Here is a 19,552-nt window from a genome sequence, read left to right on the forward strand (position 1 = left end):
CATCTTTATCTTTGCGATATACACAGCTTGATCTGCTGAATTTCTCCAGTATTGTGTTTTTACTTTAATCACAGTGTAGGCACACTTTCGTGTTTACCTCCTTCCAGCTTATCCAGAAAAGGGTGGTTAGATAGAAATGGAAAGACAAGCATGGGGTGGAGCTTGTCGTGGCTGATATAAAACTAGAATTCATATTTCTCTTGCAACACAGGAGGCCATTTGGCCCCTTGGGTCTATGCCAGCTCTCGGAGTATTCCCATAAGTCCCATTCTCCTCATCTGCGACCTGGTGCGATATCCCTATCTCCGAATCTGATTCCCGTCCTGCATTCAAAAATCTGTTGCATCCAAGTCGATGATTTTACTTGGGCTTTTGACCAGAATGCCTCCCAGACTTCCATTCCAGAGAGGACTGACTACTTTTCATCTCTGCTTGTTGTTCATTCATTCTTCCAGCACCCTGCCTCTAAACCCTTCCAGTCATTTACCACTGGTGCCTTTTGTAGAATAAACATCCTATATCCAGAAAATGCTATCCTCAACACGCCAAGACACAGAACAGTCCTGTACTCCATTAATTCAATGCTGATCAGACCCACCACCATTCAATGCAACTGAATGAACAGTGATGAAAAGGTGCATTGTGAGCAGTTAATGTTTGGGCAAGAAATGGACCCTGCGTGAGTGTCCAAGATCGGAGAAGCATGCAACACAGGAACCTACCGCAAACAGTTTTAAATAAAGCCATCGTGTCTCTTTAGAACTGAGTATAAATAAATCCTTTCCTGCTGCCAGCACCCCATTTAGATTCCGAATCTCTGACAGAGCTCCTCAGTGAGTGAGAGCTCCCTTCTCCTCGACTTTTTTTAAATAAGGGACAGCTTTATTTAAAGAAGCTGTCAAGGTTCTGAGGCTGGTTTTTTTTTGCAGCTTGCCCTGGCCAGGACATTGTTTTTCCAAACGAGTGAGCAGGTGACCCAAGTTTTGGGGGCCGCTGCAGAGGAAGTACTTTGGCCCTGAAAGTGAGTTGTACGAAGGAGGAAGCAGAAGACCCCCCCACCCCACCCCCAACAACTTCCCTTCCTCCCTTTCCCATAAGGCAGATCAGTACAGTTTTGCCTCTGTTTCTTGGTAACACCCTGGAGAGTTGGCTTCTGTAACTCTGTGGTCATGGCCTCCTGTGGTTAAGCCGATGCCAAACTAAAGCATAAGAGAGCTTTATTTATTCTCAGATGTTGGCTTGATGGTACTTTTCCATCTAGATGAAATGCAGTGCTCTTTCCTCAAGTCCCTTTCACTGTTCCTTCCATTCTACCAACCACCCCACCCCGGCCTATGTGATCACTTGGAATCAGAAAGAGCTATATTGTGTTACCTGAAGGATTGTACTAAAGCCTATTTACAAGGTGCAAAGGAGCAAGAGCCAGTCTTCCTGAACTGGCCTCCCCTCCTGAAACACCGTTCAGTATTCCAGTGCAAGCAAAGCAATGGCAGTTCTTCTGGATGGATGTGAATCAGAATGATCTTTCCATGAGTTCGTTAAGTCTTGTGAGACCAAGTACTGCAGATGCAAGAAATCTGAAATAAACCCAGGAAATATTCCAAGGGGTGGGAATGCCAATCTGTGGAATTCCTTTTGGGCCAATAACCTTTCATCTGGGCTGTAGAAAGTAGAACAACGAGAGGAATCTGACGAATTGGAACACTGACCCCTTGAGACAATTTAGATTCTTGGTATCACATAGAACGTGTTTAAATTTTAATTTAACTTTTGAAATTTTAAATTTATACATGCAGCATGGTAACAGGCCCTTCCGGCTACGATCCCGTGCCACCAAATTAACCAACACCCACCCAACCCCCCCCCAACCCCGGTGTGTTTTGATGGTTTGAAGGAAACCGGAGCACCTGGAGGAAATCCACGCAGACACGAGGAGAACATGCAAACTCCTTACAGACAGCGCGGGTCACTGGCGTTGCACTAACCACTACGTGAAACTTGCCACCCCCGAGTTTTAGATTTGGTTAGCAGACAGCTGATGTGAAATGCTCCCTGTCCTTTCCTCATTGCACGCGATAACAATCGATCTCCCTCAGCTCAATCATTCAGCACCCCCAAGCTCCACCCTGCCAAATAGCTTGTGTTGCAACGGTCCCTTTGTGCTCTGAGCCTGGCCTCTGTGGTGATTGGTGGAAAACTGCTCAAAAATTATCTCCGCTTGTTAACAAGCAGCATGTGACTGATGCCCACGGATGCCTCTCCTTGCTGGGAAGGTTCACCCCGACTGAGGGGAACCAGGGGAGGGGGCTGATACTCTCGGTGCTGGGATTCCGAACCCCTCCCAGACCCTGCTGAAAGCACGAAGCTGGCTCCTCAACAAAGAGGGTTTCGATTTCTGTTCGGCATATTCACCCCCATTCCATTTATCCCAAAAACATTTCCCAAGCAGGATTAATTCCAAGTCAAGAGTTTTACGCTGTAAGATGAAGGCCAATTCCGAAAGAGATCACATCCTCCCTCTTTCCTCCCTCTTACCCACTCCCCTTCTCAGGTTCAAAATTCTCTGTGTAGCCCTTTGAAGTAAAGGCAGCATTAATGATGCCAGGAAGGGTCCCAGCCTCCTGCTGGGTGAATCGCCTGATTGGAAGATAGCACTATAATCTTGCGAACCTTTAAAGCCCTCGGAACAACTTGATAATGATGCAAGGCAGGCACATAGTCTGCACTGCAAGCCAATAATTGGGAGCTCAACTCCAGAATCAAGTGTTGCTGAGAGATGGAGAAAGCTCTCCTACCTGGAGTGTGAGGGGATGGATCTCCTGATGAAGGGCTCAGGCTGATTGCCTTTGACTTCCTATGGATGCTGCCTGACCTGCTGAGTTCCTCCAGCAATTTAGTGCATTTCTTGCTTAACTCCAGGGAGTGATGTCCTTGGGTTTGGAGTGATTGCATTTCACGACAATCACCAATCCACTGGGCTGCATCTTGATGCTATGGTGAAATTTGACTGACTCTATTTCAATCCTAGTAATGGGGAACCTAGCAATGCACCTGAGTGGGGAATGGGTGAGCCTGAGCAAGATGCCCACTTCAGTTATTAAGTAACTTTGAATGAAGCACTGATTATTAAAGCTGCTTTGAGCATTTGTTTGTATGTCCCTGACCAAGAGGGGAGGGTCTCTCCTTATTACCGAGCCAAGCTCAAAAGACACTGACCCATGGCTGGGAAATCATTAATTGCACTGGACAACAAATTTTTTTTCTCCAGAAGGTTTGCTTCTTGAAAAAGAATTGGGGATATGATAGTTTCAAGCTGAACAGAAAGATAATTTCAGATTTGCTGTATTAGTTCAAGTGACCCAGGTTTTACCGCTGATTTTTGTTTATACTCAGCATCTGATCCCTCTCATCCAACAATAGTCAGCCAGCATTGATGGATTCCTGTAGCCCCTTTTCTGTGATCATAATGTCCTGGTGAAACCTTTCACCGTGCTCATCGCTGACGGCACCGAGATTAGCCGGGAAGATGTCCAAGTGCGAATGCAGAAAATGAATTTTCAACGACACGCTGCACTTCATTCTTGTCAATCAGCTGGAAGTGGTTTGGTGCTCTGTCGTTGCCAAGAAAATTTTCAACCACATCTTTAAAAGCCTTCCAGGCTAAGACAACATTTGCATAGCATCTGCACTGAATGCAAGCCCTGGCGTGCTTGCTCTGTGGGCAATATGTAGACTGAAAATATGACAGGAAATCACAAAATTAGTCTATCGAAAGACAAAACTGAACGTGATAGGAAAATCTTAAGATATTTTTCATGATCGGCAGCCCAAAATCCATAAAATACACCCAAAAGTTTCCAGAAAGCAAAATCTTAAGTGTCCATTCCTTTCTGTGCTTCCTTTGGAATCCCACTGAGAAGCACGATTTCAGGCCGCCTTCCACTCTCTGGAGGTTTCTTCATTGCTTTCCAGGACAATGCTATTCTTGTTTTAATTTCGGTTCGGTTGCAGGCATGGCTTGCAACAAGGATCAGACCCTTGTGATTAACTGAGATGGATAGAATTCCAATGATTGCAAAGCACTCAGAGGTATATTCCTGAACTTGCGTCTGCCCAGCTGGCGCATCATCTATCTCTGTTCCTCTGCTGCTTTGAATTAAGAGAGAATGTTCAGACAGACAGTCCTTCGGATATCACCTGCAGAATGGCACTTAAAATATCCCTAGTCTCTGGTGAATCAAATAATTGTATGTTTCCAATTGACTTTGTCTGCTTGAATATGGCTCCAGTCCGTTTTCTGTTCCTCAGATATGCGGCCATGTTCAATTATTTGTTTTCCCCCGTATTTGTGACTGGCATTTATTGCCATCCCAAATCTTCCCTGATCTGGGCTGCTTGCCAGTTAGTTGAGAAGCCTATGGTTGAAAATTGGCCTGCAATTTTATTTTAAGTTTTAGGACGTCACTGAATCTGCTGAACAATCAATTGCGGCACTGGCCTTCAAGTTCCAGAACCTATCCAGCGACTCTGGTGGAATTTGGAGCCTTAATCTTGACCTTCGGCTTCTGCCCAGTTAGCAGTTAGATTGGGTCCGACCCAGTCAATCCCATCGGAATCCAACCAGGTCCCTGACTACCTCAGAGGTAGTTAAACTTCCCTAGGTCGCACCCACAGCTGATTTGAACAGAAAAATGGCCGACCTGCTTATTCCGGTGATGTCAGCACTTGCGTGCGTGTGTCACCGGGCAGTCAGCATCTGAACGTCCGGCTTGGTGATTTTAATGGGTCGATCCCCTTGCAATTTGAAAGGTGTTTGCCCCAGTAATAGCACCCAGGTCCCAGGTGCTGCAGTTTAAAAGCACACACTGTTGTGCAACCACCTTGCCTTGCTCGTACTGAAGAGTCTGGAATATGTATTTTATTGCCCATTTTTCTGAGTGACTACCATTGCACCATTGCATCTAAACCTGGAGTAAGGGAAACAAAATACAGTGAAACCTCATTAGAACGTGATTTGTTAATCTGTGGAATCACTGCACGGGTGTCTGTGGACCCCAAACATTGATTTTGGGATGCCAGGCCAACAGTAGCTAACAGCCACAAACTCAAAAATGGACTCTTATAGCTCATTTACAAGATGTGCAGGTTAATATGTGGAGTTTAAAGGTCTTATTATAGGGGTTGAGTCACAGTTTTCTGTTTTCCCGCTTCCTGAATCATGACCCACATGCATCTGTTCCGCGTCTCGGCTGTAACGCGGTATGAAATCTTGGACCCCCAACTACCGCGTTCTAACGAGGTTTTACTGTAGTTTGAATTGGGCACATTATATCCTGACAAAGGGCCCAGGCCAGGAACGTTGGTACCCTTTAGTTCCTATGGATGCTGCGTGAGTTTCTCCCGCACTTTTGTGTATTGTACACGTGATGTCCACGCACACTCACCATCTACCCCCAACCAAGGATTTTTGTTTGTCTCTGCTATTTATGTTTTAGTTTCCCTCTGGATTTGATTTCCTGTGGCTGAATTCATTATAAATAACCAACCCTGTCGATGAGTCACGAGGGGATATTGCTATTCATTTCTTTCAGATCTACCCTGATCCAGAGTTGGAAGCCCAGATTCTCTCTCTAGTCATTCGCTGTATCCACAGTGAGGAAGGCTGCAGATGGACGGGGCAGATTAAACAGCTACAGGTAAATCCTTTGCACCCTATCCTGGAACAGGAAGCACCACTGAACTGCACCACTATCTTAGAAGGTGTTGTTGAACTGTAATTGGGAAAAATCCCGAGGGGGGTTTCATGCACGGTTGTTGCTGGGTCTATTAAAACCAACGCAGTTTGGAGAAAAGCAAAGGTGGCTGGAACACACGAGTTTATCACTCTGTGAATCTTGTCGTCCTCTACCTGATGTTGTGGAAAATCTGAATTGAAATAACAAAAGAGAGTTGCAGAGAAAATCTGGACCTTTAGCCCTGACAATGATTTTTAATTCTTTCTAACTTTGCCACCATCGTGCCTCTCGGGGCTGTTTGTTTCCTACTGCAGTGGTCATCGAACCATAGAGACATGCCCTTCATCCCATCGAGTTCTTATTCTCCTTATTCTCCCCACCTTCACTTCAGCTCTCCCCATATTCTGCCGATCACAACTGCCGGGAGCAATTAATAGTGGCTAAATTGTTAAATTTAGACGTGCATCAGGGTAACGCCCTTGAACCCACGACCCCTTTACTTGCTCCCGGCATTGGTGTTCGTCGGAATTTGGGGAGAGCTGTCGTAAAGGTGAGAAGGATAAAACAGGATTGGTGTATAATTGGTAGTTGATGGTCAGTGTGGACTCGATGGGCTGAAAGGCCCCCCCCCCACCCCAAATATACCAATTAATCTACAAACCGCGTACAATTTTGAGGGTAGGAGGAAACCAGGGCAGCCATGGGGAAAACGTGCTAACTCCTAACAGGCAGCGGTGGATTTGAACCTGGGGCACTGGCACTGTAATAGCATTTTGCTAACCGTGTTCATTAAACTATTGATCCACACATCCTCCCACGAGGTCATGGAAAGAACATGCAAATTCCACGCGGATACCTCCAGATGTCAGGAGCTGTGTCAAAGGCACTCCAGTGGGATTGGGCTTTTCCAGGCGGACGAGCAACTGCTGGAGGTTTTGAATACAGGATATTTTCCTTGTATCCTGCTTATATTCTCACAATTATAACATCAATACTCCATTCCGTATTGAGTTATGGAACCTTGAAGCTGGACATCCTGTGCATCAGGGGATTTTGGTTGTGGGCTGCATGCTGTAAAATACAGAGTCACTGGCCAAACAATGTTAAGTCCAGCAGTTCTCAACCCTTGTTGGCACCTTTAACAGGCCATTTAAAGCCTTTACACAGCCAACGGTAGTTGGCCTGGGTGGTTGGATCCCGCGGGGGAGCGCTGAGACTTTGCTCAGCTTGGGTCTCAACGGGCCACTTAAAAGTGAGCAGCAGGCCGCAGTTGACCCAGGAGCCATAGTTTGGCCACAACATTGACAAAGAAATATAGTAATCAGCTGTGATAGGAAATATGTCTATAGGGTGATAGGGCAGTGTGATTAGTGTAGCGGATAGAGCAACGCTGTTACAGCGCCAGTGATCGGGACCTGGGTTCAAATCCGGCACAGTCTGTAAGAAGTTTGTATGTTCTCCCCGTGTCTGCATGGGTTTCCTACAGATGCTCCGATTTCCTCCCACTGTTCAAAACATACCAGGGTGTAATTGGGCGGCACGGGCTCGTGGGCCAAAAGGGTCTGTTACTGTGCTGTATGTCTATATATATATATATATATATATATATATATATTTTTTTTTTTAATCTAAACTCTTTAGCTGTAATGAGGTCAAAGCTAACCCTCTGTGGGAATTATGGCTCCATGTTCTTTTTAATCTCATACTCCCTCTAAGGACATCAAAATCCATTTCATTACTTTGCCTGGAATATGTCAACATCCGAACTGTATGGACCGCTGATGGACTTGAGTTTTTGCTGTGTGTTTCGTGACCTTGTTTTCTGATGTTTCATTTGCTCTCCGCAGCCCCACCTTGCCACCTGCCCATTCAATGTGATATCTTGCCCAAACCGCTGCACAGCCAAGCTCAGCAGAAGGGACCTGGCAGAACACCTACAGCAGGACTGCCCAAAGCGTCGGGTCAAGTGTGAATACTGTGGCAATGACTTCACTGGAGAAGGTTATGAGGTGAGCCTATCATGGCAGTGTTGACTGGAAGAATGCACTGGACGGTTACAAGTATGGCTATATCCTTATCAATGGCAGATGATGCCCCAGATTTATTGTCAGGGATCACATACAACCCTGAGATTCTTCTTGCGGGCAAGGCAGAATTACCACTTATGGGTAATGCAAGAAAAAGAACTGTACACATGTAAACAAATTTAAAAAAAGTAAACTGTGCAATACAGAGAGGTTTAAAAAATCTAATAGAGTCCTTAAATGAGTCCCTGATTGAGTTTGTTGAGGAGTCTGATGGTGGAGGGTTGACAGCTGTTTCTGAACCTGGTGGTGCGAGTCTTATGGTACCTATACATACCTCTTTCCTGATGGTAGCAGCGAGGACAGAGCGTTGCTGAGTGGTGTGGATCTTTGATGATTGCTGCTGCTCTTTGACGGCAGCATTCCCTGAAGATGTCCTCGATGGTGGGAGGGTTTTACCTGTGATGTCCTGGGCAGTGCCCACTAACTTGCAGGGTTTTTCGCTCATGGGTATTGGTGTCCCCCATACCAGACCACGATGCAACTGACAGTTCACCACGTATCTGTAAACATTTACCAGGGTTTCTGGTGTCTTACCAAACCTCCGCAAACTCCTGAGGAAGCAGAGGTGCTGACGTGCTTTCCTCACGATACCATTTGTGTGTTGGGTCCAGGAAAGATCTTCCGAACTCTCTCCACCTCTGATCCCGCAATGATCTCTGGATTGTATACCTCTGGTGTTCCCTTCCCGAAGTCAACAATTGGCTCCTTAATTTTAGTGATATTGAGTGTAAGAATGTTGGTGCACCATTCAGGTAAGTTTTCAGTCTCCCTCCTGTATGCTGAATCATCGCCCCTTTTTATACAACCCACCACCATGGTAACATTAGCAAATTTGAAGATGGTGTAGCTGTTGTACTGTGCCACAAAGTCATGTATATAAAGTGAGTAGCCCAGGGGGCTAAGAACACAGCTCTGTAGCGCTCCAGTACTGATGGATGGAGTGACAGTACTGATTAGCACGTATATTTAGTCAGTATCCATCTACTGCTACCCTTGAACAAAGGAAATGAAACAATTTAGCCACTATCAATTGCTCCTGGTGATTGTGATTGACAGAATATGGGGAGAGCCGAAGCAAAGGTGGGGAGGATTGGTGTGAATGGGTAGTTGATGGTCAGTGCAACTTTGTTGGTGAATGAATACTTAGATCAGGTGCTGTTAATTCATTTCAAAGCAGAAGTCACATTCATCGCATTCAGATTCCCAATTTGCCACATGTGACTGATAACAAATGCATTGGAGAGCACTGCCCTACATCAACCAGAGACAACGGTATTTTGTGTGTGTCTGTGGAGATGGCGGGTTTGTACATTACAGCCATTAACTGAGAGAGAATCTAGATTGATGTTCCATTGAGATGAAAGGGGCCATGTGACCTTAGTTAAATGCCTTGTGCTGGAGCATGTAGTAGACCCTGTGGGGCTTTAATCTCAGCCAGGCAATGGAAGGCCAAATGTTGCAATCACTCTCGAGGCATTCACAAAAAGTGCACATTATTTTTCCAAGATCCATTTCGACTATTCAAAGACAGCAACTTTTCTTTTAAACAATATTGCCTTTGTGGTACAGTTTAGTTTGTTATCTGACTGGGCTGGGTTATCTTCGGTTGACTGAAAACTGCCCTTAACTGCATTCCCCACTTGACTGCACTGTGAGTTTATGGCTTATGCCTTTGCAAACACAGCCCAGATGTATTCCAGGGTTCTCATGGTGCTGTGCTCGAGCATGTATGTGTTCTTAACCTGAGCGAAAGATGCACAGTGCAGGTGTGGGCCAGATGTCTCCAGAGTTTAATCAGTAAGCCTGAAGAAGCTAAGGGAGAGGGCTTATTGATCGAGTTCCTTGGCTCCTCTGAACAAATGGAAACAAATTTAAATGTCCTTTTTGAATCATTTAAACCAGAGGTGGACAAACTTGCTTAATGTAGGAACCACATATGATAAACTTCAGATGTCTGAGAGCCACAAGACATGAAAAGACATTACGTACACGTTTTTACTCTGACATGCACATTTTGTAATGTGATATCTATTCATGTATTTAGCTTTTAAAATGCTAATTTGTATTAGTTTCAATGACCAAATTGTATACATTTTCTTGTCAAATGTTTTATTTTTATATTTGTATTGGTAAGTCTGAATTTAGGGCATCAGGAGCTTGGATGGGTGGGTGGGCAGCCAACTGGGGTCGGGTGGTAAGTCTGCATTTGGGGCATCGGGAGCTCAGATGGGTGATCGGGGCTAAGGCAAAAGCTGTGCGCCAGGACCTTGGTGAGAATCTGCGTCGGGGCGATTGAGAGCTCTGGCGGATGGTCGGGCGGGGCCTAGGCAAGAGCCTATGGCCAGGGCACTGGGTGCTCCGGAGGGCAGGCAGCCTGGATCAGACATGCACTCCGCTAATTTCACAGCCCGCTACACAGCCACATGCACCACAATCACACGATCATAAGCCACGCCCACTAACACTACCATTGTGAGCCCGGCTTGTATGATTCCTGTCTCAGCCAACATATTTCCATCAGCCACACGTTATATGTCAAAGATGGCTCGTAAGTTGCGGTTTTTGCATCTAAAGTCAGTATGGTGTTAGTGTTTTGGCTGGTGGTAATGCTGCTGTGTGTGTTCAGAGCAGTAGAATAAATGAGATAGCATTAGTGTGTAGCAGGCATGATATTAATCTGTTTGGCTCTGACCAAAGGAGATGATTATTCAGTTTGTGCTAGCCTAAAACAGACCTTTAGTGCACAAAACTCATGAGGTGGTCAGCAGTGAGATGGAATGCTCCTCGTTTGCCTGGGTCAATGGGGTTCCAGTAGCACTCCAAGTTCAACCCCACACCACGTTAATCATTCTCTCCCTATGTGACCAATGGACCCCCTGGCTGCAGGGTGTACCAGCTACCAAACCCACTGCAATTACTCCTGCTGCACACAATGCCCAGCAGGTCACTCAGTTTCCATAGGAAGTTAAAGCAATCGGTGTTTCCAGTCTAAGCCTTTCTTCAGGAGTGCCAAAAACCAGGTAGACCCCCGAATAAAATGGTGGGGGGGGGGTGGAAAGGGGAAGGGGAAGGGGAGGAGCACAGGATAGCAGGTAAGAGGTGAATGCAGGTGGTGGGAGGAGAAGAAGCTGAGGTGATGGAGGGAAAAAGGCAGGTGGCTGAGAAAAAGTACTGTCTGATGGGAGAAAGAAGGAAAGGGGTGGGGGACTGCAGGAAGGGAGACTGGGGAGCGTGTTAACAGAGATCGGAGGTCATTATTGATGCTATCTGGTTGGGGACTGCCAAGACGGACGACGGGGGGTGGGGGGTGTTCCTCCAATATGCGGACGGCCTCAACTTGGCAGTACACAGACAATGGAGCGTAGTATTGAAGTGGGTGGCCACTTTTGCAGTGGACAGAGTGAAGATGTTCCACAAAATAATCTCCCAGTTTGCATCCAGTCTCCCAGACGTAGAGGAGGCTTTATCAAGAGCATTTCACCTGCAGTTGAAGCTTGTCCTAAACCCACCAACTCAACCCCCATCTCCTTCATATTGGCACAAGATGGTTACCATTATTACTGGTTGAGGCTAGATTCAAACCCAGGCACCAAAAGCCGTACATTCTGATTTTTGTCCCTCCTACAAATTCCTTCTAATTTGATCCCATGCAATGTAAAACCATTGATTTGCAGAGGTTTTGTTCAAGAGACGAGCACATTGTCCAGATGTGATTATTGAAGCCGTACTCTTTCCATAATTAATTGGAATAGAACCATTCTCACTTTGTAACTCTGAACCTATTGTCTGTGCTAAAAACCTAAAGGCTTATCTGTTTGCCATGTGTTGAGGGAATGCCTCAAAATGACAAGCGCACGATTAGGTATCTGAAGCTCCAGCTCAAGGTGAAGGTAGAACAAGGTGGTGCAGGGTCTGTGAAAGTAGAGATTCCCCCTTGCTAACTGCATGGATCAGGTGGAGGGGCAGAATGTGCCAAAGATTCAGCAACAAGATGCCAACACCCTCCCCCCCACCACCAACCCCATCTCTCCCTCCCTGGGCTGAGTGTGTATTCATTGAAGACATAGCCTGCTATCCTCTTTCTTCCCTCTGAAGACCCATACTTCCATTTCAAGTTCAAGTTTATTATCATCTGACTGTATACCCACAGCCAGGTGAAACCGTTTCTCCGGACCGCAGGCCCACACGTACATAATACATGTAATCACATAAACACTGCACATAAAGCTATAATTTTAAATAAATATATAGAAGTAGGTAGGGATGATTTAATCAGTTACAGGATACCGTTCATCAATCTCATACCTGCGGGAAGAAGTTATTTCTCAACCTGGCAGTCTTCATTTTGATGCTCCTGTACCACCTTCTTGATGATAATGGGTCAAAGCTACTGGGTGCTGGATGGAAAGGGTCTATAATTCTTTGAATAAATGAATTCAATGGTTATTTTGTCCCTCTTATCTGTTGGGCTGTTGAGTGGCCATAATCACTCAGCTCTCAATATGTGAACGAGTTCTGGGCATTGGGGTCTATTCTAAGCTTAATGTTCACGTCTAATACTGGCTCTGAAAGTCGTGCCTTTCCGCTCTGTGGTAACACATTCGTGCTTGCTGTTCTCCCACAGAACCACCAGGGAATTTGCCCTCAGGAGAGCGTGTACTGTGAAAACAAATGCGGAGCAAGGATGATGCGACGCCTACTGTCACAACATTGCCTCACTGACTGCCCCAAGCGCACCCAACCCTGCAAGTTCTGCGGCAAGGAGTTTGTGTTTGACACCATACAGGTTGGTCTCCTGCTGCATCAGCGATTTGGTTCTGGGGTGGATCGCTGCTCGCGCTTTGTAGCTCACGGAATCATGTCACAGTTGCCCGGCGGAAATTCGAGAGTCAATTCAAAAATAGACTCTGTTCCATCAGAACCTTGAGCGAACATGAGGGGGAACTTCTTCACACGGAGAGTGGTGGGAGTGTGGAAGCGGTAAATACCAGCTCAATTTTAATAATGCAGCCTGGTTGGAATAGCGGTTAGCGCAACCCCTTAACAGAGCCAGCAATTGGGTGTCTGGGGTTTGAATCGCATGCTGTCCGTAAGGAGTTTGTACATTCTCCCTGAGTCTGCATGGGTTTTCCCAGGGGCTCTGGTTTCCTCCCACCGTTGGAAACATACCGTGGATATAGGCTAATTGGCTGGCACAGATTTGTGGGCTGAAATGGTCTGTTACCGTGATGTATGTCTAAATTAAATTTAACATTTAAGAAGAATTTAAATAGGTACACATATGGGAGAGGTATGGAGGGCTATGGGCATGTCAGTGGGACTGGGAAAAAATAGTTCAGCACAGATGGGCTGGGGTGGCCTGTTTCTGTGCTGTAATTGTTCTTTGGCTCTGGGATATGGCAAGCAGCACAACCCTGGAGGGAGCTGGTTAACTTCAGTTCCTGGGATGGAGATCTGTGGCCTGACTCACAGCCATTTTGGGGGCTTCAGTTGAGACATGGGCAAGACATATCGGGACCTCACCTCCAGCCTCCTGCTGGAAAAAAATACACGTGCACGCTGTCGAGGAAAAAGCCTGACTGCACCTAGTCTCATGGGAAATGTAGGACTGTGTGAAGGGCTGATGAAACCTAGCGTTCAATAATGGTGCACTCATGCACTAAGTGATGGGCTGAGGAAACTGGGCTTAATGAGAACAGTCATGCAAATTAACCACAAAAACCAGAGTAGAATTAGACCTTTCAGCCCATCAAATCTGCTTTGTCATTCAAATCATGGTTAATGTCGTTTTCCCATCCCCCTCATTTCCTTGCCTTCTCTCCATTACAATTGACATCCTTATGAAGAATCTATCAACCTCCACTTTAGATCTACTCAATTAGTTGGCCTCCACAGCCGACTGGGGCAACAAATTCCACCCCCTGGCTGAGGATGCTTCTCATCTCTGTTCTCAAGGGGCGTCCTTTTATTTCGAGGTTATGCCCTCTGGTCCAGGTCTCTCCCACTACGGGAAACATATTCTCCACGTCCACTCCATCTTCTCAATATTCAGTCCGTTTCAATGAGATTCCTCCCCGCCCCACCCCCCCTCCACCCCGCCCTTCTAAACTCCAGTGAGTACATACATTCATGATGTACTGACCAGCCCAGCAGGGACGTGGTCGGGGTTGGATACTCTTTGCTGTGGCCAAGGGTGAGGCTGGGTCGCTCACTCTGGCGGCATCAATGTCATGTGATTTGTCGAAAGTGGGGGGAAAACTAACTGTGATTTGACTCCTCCGACAGAATCACCAGTATCAGTGCCCGCGGTACCCGGTGGCTTGTCCCAACCAATGTGGAATGGCCAATATCGCCCGGGAGGACCTTGCACACCACCTGAAAGACAACTGCAACACGGCTATGGTTCTTTGCCCCTTCAAGGATGCAGGCTGCAAACACAGGGTAAGCGTTCCACCCTCCCCTTCACATGTAGGCCTTCGGACGGTCCCATCCATGGCAGAAGGTTTTTGTGTGAAAGATTTGAACGGCACTGCAGAAACCACCCTTCCTCCATCTGTCACCAGTCCCATTTTAGTTCTTTCCTCAATAAATCTGTATGCAGTTACTATTTTTAGATTAGCAATTAAAAAAAAACAGGCTTTGCTCTAATTAAATTGAAATGAACCATTTCTACTTGAAACCAGATATCTTCAGCCTTCAATTAACTAAAGTACATCAAAGTGATCCAATTGCCTGTGTTTTATAAAAACATTCTGAGTTCTTTTTCTGTGGAAGTTGCATGGCATGTAATGTTGCAGCACTGAACTGTTACCAGTTGGTTACTCCTGCCCTCGCCATTTCCTCGCGCATTGTTCTAATTCCCCTGCGAAACCACTATGCTCCTGACCAGGTGTGGTTACCCAGCCCACACTGCTAGGCCCTGCATGTGGCCTTAGTAATTGGATAGAGAATGGGAAAGGATTGAACGCCACTGGAGCATGTAGGGGGTTTGACGCTCTGCGGTTTCATGCTCTGTGCTGTGGATTGTGTCTCCCAGATGGCAGTGTGTTCCCACTGTACTAACAAAGCCAGATCTCTGGGATAGAGGCAGGGAGTTCCCACTGAAATCAAAGCAGATACCACACAGGCTTCTGTCCGTGATCATCCCATGGATGTCACAGCTCTTGTGGGAGTCTGGTTTTGCTCATCGGAACAACGTAACATTCAGGCAGATTGGACACTTGGCTCAGGACCCCGGTTCTGGATCCCTGGCTCTGGACACCTGGCTTTGGACTCCCCAGCTCCAGTCTGCCCTCCAGACCCAGCACTAGATCCCTGGTTCTTGTCCAGCCTCTGGACCCCCAACTCCTGTCCACCCCTGGCCCACTCGGCTCTGATTCACTCTCCAGACCCCTGCTTCCAGTACACCCTCCAGATCCCGACTCTGGACTCGGGACTGGACCTCCAGCCCCGCTCCACCCTCCAGATCCCCAGATCCTGTCCACCCTCTGGAGCTTTGTTTCATCCTCTGGGCCCCTTGATTTCCCCGAATCCTCTGGACCCCTGGGTTCCTTCCACCATCTGATAATGAGTCAACGAAACACAAGGGCAGAGTGTGCTCATCAATAATCGCACAATAAAGAAAATTTGCGAACTTATCTTCATGGTGGGTCAGAAAACTGAACAATGAATACACTACCAAGTCTGTGTCAGATGTCCTGATGCCTCACCTGCTCTGTAGAATGAGGTGTTGGGCCTTGCACTGCTTCTGTTCCTACCTGATGTCAATAATCACAAACGACTGAAGTTGTGAGACTATCAGGCTTTTATTAACTGGAACAGCTGTCAACCTCATTGACTGATCAAGGCAGAGTGGGATGGGGAACATGCAAACGGCTATGGGTAGGATAAGTCTCGGGAGGTGTGTCCAGCTGGCAGCAGCCAATCGTAGCATTACAGTGGTTTACCACAGTATCTTACCTCATAGCAGCCCCCTTCCCTCTCCCCGTCCTAGATTATCCATGAAGATTGGACGCTTATCTGAAGTACCAGAGGGAGATCTTGAGATCCAGATCCGTAGATCCCTCACGGTTGCCATGCAATGGCAGAAGGCATGTGGTGTGTCAGCCTTCATGAGTCGTGACGTAATGTGGCAGCTCTATAAACCTCTGGATAGACCACCCGTGTTCAATTCTGGTTGCCTCAGTACAGGATATAGATACTTTGGAGAGGGCACAGAGGAATTTTACCAGAATGTTGCCCTGATGGGTGAACATGTTTATGAAGTAAGGTTCGCAGAGTTGGGGCTCTTCTCTCTGGAGGGATGAAGGATGAAAAATGACTTAATGGATAATGAAGAGAGCCATCACGTTTTCTTGAGCAAATACCAGAGGGCATCCGTTTAATTTGAGGGAAGATGCCAAAGGTAATTTTTTTACTCCGTGAGTTCAATGAAGACTGGACACTTGCCTGAAGTAGATGCCTGGAATAAATTGCTTAGGGTGGATGGTGGAGGCTGATACGAGGGAACATTTCAAAGGCTTCTTAGGCATATGTATGTAAGAAAAAAATAGAGAGTGTGAGGCAGGAAAGGGTTAAATTGTGGAGTAGGTTCACATGGGTTGGCTGAAAGGCCTGTACTGTGGTGCAATATCCTATCTTCTAACCTCATCCTAGCATTGGGCAAAGAGGCATTGGAGATTTCTTGGCCCCAGTTGACATTATCTGTAATCAACATCACAGCCATGAAATACCTTTTAGTGACTGAAAGGTGGTTGATGTGTTACACCTCATTGGCCTTTGTTTTGTACCCTAGTGCCACAAGATTGCGATGAGCAGACATATCGATGAAAGTATGAAAATGCACCTGAACATTGTGTGCAGTCTCGTCAGCCGTCAGCGTCAGGATATCCTGGAGCTGAGGCGGGAGGTGGAGGAGCTGTCGGTGGGCAGTGACGGCGTCCTGATCTGGAAAATCGCTGACTACTTGCGCAAGTTGCAAGAGGCCAAACTCAGGAACAACTATGAGTTCTTCAGCCCTCCCTTTTACACTCATCGCTATGGCTACAAGCTGCAAGTGTCAGCGTTCCTCAATGGCAATGGAAGTGGGGAGGGGACTCACTTATCGATCTACATCCGTGTCCTTCCGGGTGAGTACGACAACCTGCTGGAGTGGCCCTTCTCCTACAAGGTGACCTTCTCCATCATGGACCAGAGTGACCCATCCCTGTCAAAACCACAGCACATCACCGAAACCTTCACCCCTGACCCCAACTGGAAGAACTTCCAGAAGCCTCTGAACTCCAGAAACTCCATGGATGAAAGCAGCCTTGGCTTCGGATACCCCAAGTTCATCTCTCACGAAGAGATCAAGAAGAGGAATTACATCAGGGACAATTCAATCTTCATCAGAGCTTCTGTGGAGATCCCTCAGAAGATAATAGCTTGAACGTTGAGCAGAAGGAAAGGGACCAATTCACTCCTTAAACATTAAAAAGCTTTCTCTCATCTATACACTGTTCCGTGTATATTGTGATCCAGTGAATTGCTCAATGACCAAAATTTCTGAGGTGCATTTGGAGATTCTCTGTGCACTACAGAAAAGTAGCGACTGTATGACTGGTACTTGAATGGTGAGTCTACCCACTTCAGGGAGACAAAGAATACCTCCACCATGATGCTTTATTTTACCACAAAAGGAAGAAACCCTGTTTGATTTGCTATTGTTTCATCACCAATGTTCACAGTCTGATCCTCTCACTTGAGAGCACGATGACCCAAAAGGTTGTAAGAACGTTGTCAACCTGATGCATCTTCCCACTCTGAGGCGTTGCTCTGTAACCAAGTCCGATCGGGATGACTGAAGAAAGGATGTGCTTGAATGTAGAAGCAAATATTTCCCTTCGGGCAGCTTTGTCCACAGACCTATTTCAAGGAGATGTAAAGAGATCAAACTTGCCATAACACTGTCCATTAAGCGGGAAGGGTTCAACTTTCTCAAGTGATAAATCAGTGATGCAAAAGGGTTCAGTGTCAAGTTTTATTTCGGTGCTACCAGTAGTGTTTCTGTGTTTTGTTTGTCTTAAGGAAGAATCATCTTGTGTACTGTCATTTAAGCAGCTGAAAGCTGGCCTCTCAGGTGATCAAACATAAGCCAGCTTTCACTATTAGCCATGTTAAATGTTTGCAGAGTAATTAATTCACAACACCATGCCAGCTCGCGAGGTGATGGGGTGGAATGCACAGCAAACTCTACGCAGGCAACAAACACAACTTTGTCTACTTAAAGAGCAGCTGAAATGCAAACTAGGAACACTTTTCCCTTTGTATTTGTAAAAATACATTTGGTGGAGTTCAGTTAAATTTGAATTATGTGCATTACTCCATTCTCAGCCACTCACATCCATGCGGTTAACCGCTGTGTAATCCATTGGCTTTGGGGACTGGTGGTGTCGGCTCGAGGTTGGGTGAGGTCAGAGTGCTGATTCTTCATTATGATTAAGATTTTGGGGAGCCAATCTTGTTTTTTAAAAAAAAAGCACTCTGAGGGAGATTTAAAATTTTAATTTTTAAACTTCGACATACGGCACGGTTACAGGCCATTTTGGCCCACGAGTCTGTGCCGCCCAATTCACACCCCATTAACCTACAACCCCCGGTAGTACGTTTTTTGAACGGAGGGAGCCCCCTGAGAAAATCCACACAGGCACAGGGAGAACATGCAAACTCCTGACAGACAGCGCGGGACTCGATCCCTGGTCTGGTCCCGTTCACTGGGCCAGTAAAAGGGATTGAGCTAACCACTATGCCAAGCATGCCACGGGGGTAAGAGAGACCTTTATTTTCATCCCAGCGTTATTTTGTAACGAGAAGGTTGACATTTGGTGCACAGGAAGAGTTCAGCCTACTTCATATTGCGATTTCACAATGGTTGAGAAATGTCTGTTAATTAAAAAAAAAATCAACTTAGGCATGTGCAATAAGTAAATGCCCGCATTCAACAGTGTGAATAGTTAAAGCTACTAATATATAAAGCTAATAGAAGTTAGGGAGAGCTTTGTCTCTTGTATTAATTTCTCTCTTTCTGTCGTCCTTTCTACTCTCCCTGCAAGCTCCCTCACCGATGTTGGTAACTTTTGCTAAATGCAAACACTATCAGGTGCAAAATGTTTCTACATCAGTCTCCGCATTCACCAATTTTGAAAATGGAAAAAATTTTCTAATGCTGAATATTTTAAATAAAATTACACCTAGGACTATAATTGTTTTTTTTGTAGTATAGAGACTCGAGTGTTTTTGTAATGAAAAAGCTTGAAGAAATCTCAAAGGCATGTTAGTGTAATTTCATATTTTTTAGGTTACTTAAATCCATTTGAAAATGTTTGGAGTTGCCTTCTGCTTTTCCGTTCTTCCATTGTATGATTTCCCTTCCGAAGCTATTTATTTTTTAGCTCTGTGGTCTATCGTCGAGGTAGATATGCTTGAATGCCAGAATAAGAGATGATTGCTTATATGTTCGTCTTTTTCAAAATAAAATGTGTATTCATACAAAGCGTTTTGCTTCTCATTTTCAATGGTGTCTTCGTCATTTAACTGCTTGGGGTTTTGGGGGAAAGCAAATACTCTTAATTAACAGGGAGATGCTGGAATCTGGGGCCAACAAACTCAGTGGGTCAAGCAGCATCAGTGGGGAGATAAAAAGCGGTCGACGTTTCAGGCCAGAGCACTATATTCAAGGCAGAGGGTTCAGAG

General features: G+C 46.0%; 1 protein-coding gene across 1 annotated transcript in view; it reads left to right on the forward strand.

Annotated features, from left to right (window-relative positions):
• LOC138749598 (TNF receptor-associated factor 4-like) overlaps positions 1–19,335 on the forward strand; it is a 104,006-nt gene extending 84,671 nt beyond the window's left edge. Inside the window, exons 3-7 of the mRNA XM_069911211.1 lie at positions 5,592–5,696; positions 7,583–7,744; positions 12,447–12,608; positions 14,108–14,263; positions 16,617–19,335. Of these exons, the coding sequence (XP_069767312.1) occupies positions 5,592–5,696; positions 7,583–7,744; positions 12,447–12,608; positions 14,108–14,263; positions 16,617–17,249 (1,218 nt within the window). The 3' untranslated portion in view covers positions 17,250–19,335. The remainder of the gene's footprint in view (positions 1–5,591; positions 5,697–7,582; positions 7,745–12,446; positions 12,609–14,107; positions 14,264–16,616) is intronic.
• The last annotated feature ends 217 nt before the right edge of the window (positions 19,336–19,552 follow it).

This window comes from Narcine bancroftii, chromosome 14 (assembly GCF_036971445.1).
Source record: "Narcine bancroftii isolate sNarBan1 chromosome 14, sNarBan1.hap1, whole genome shotgun sequence".
Classification (NCBI taxonomy): domain Eukaryota; kingdom Metazoa; phylum Chordata; class Chondrichthyes; order Torpediniformes; family Narcinidae; genus Narcine; species Narcine bancroftii.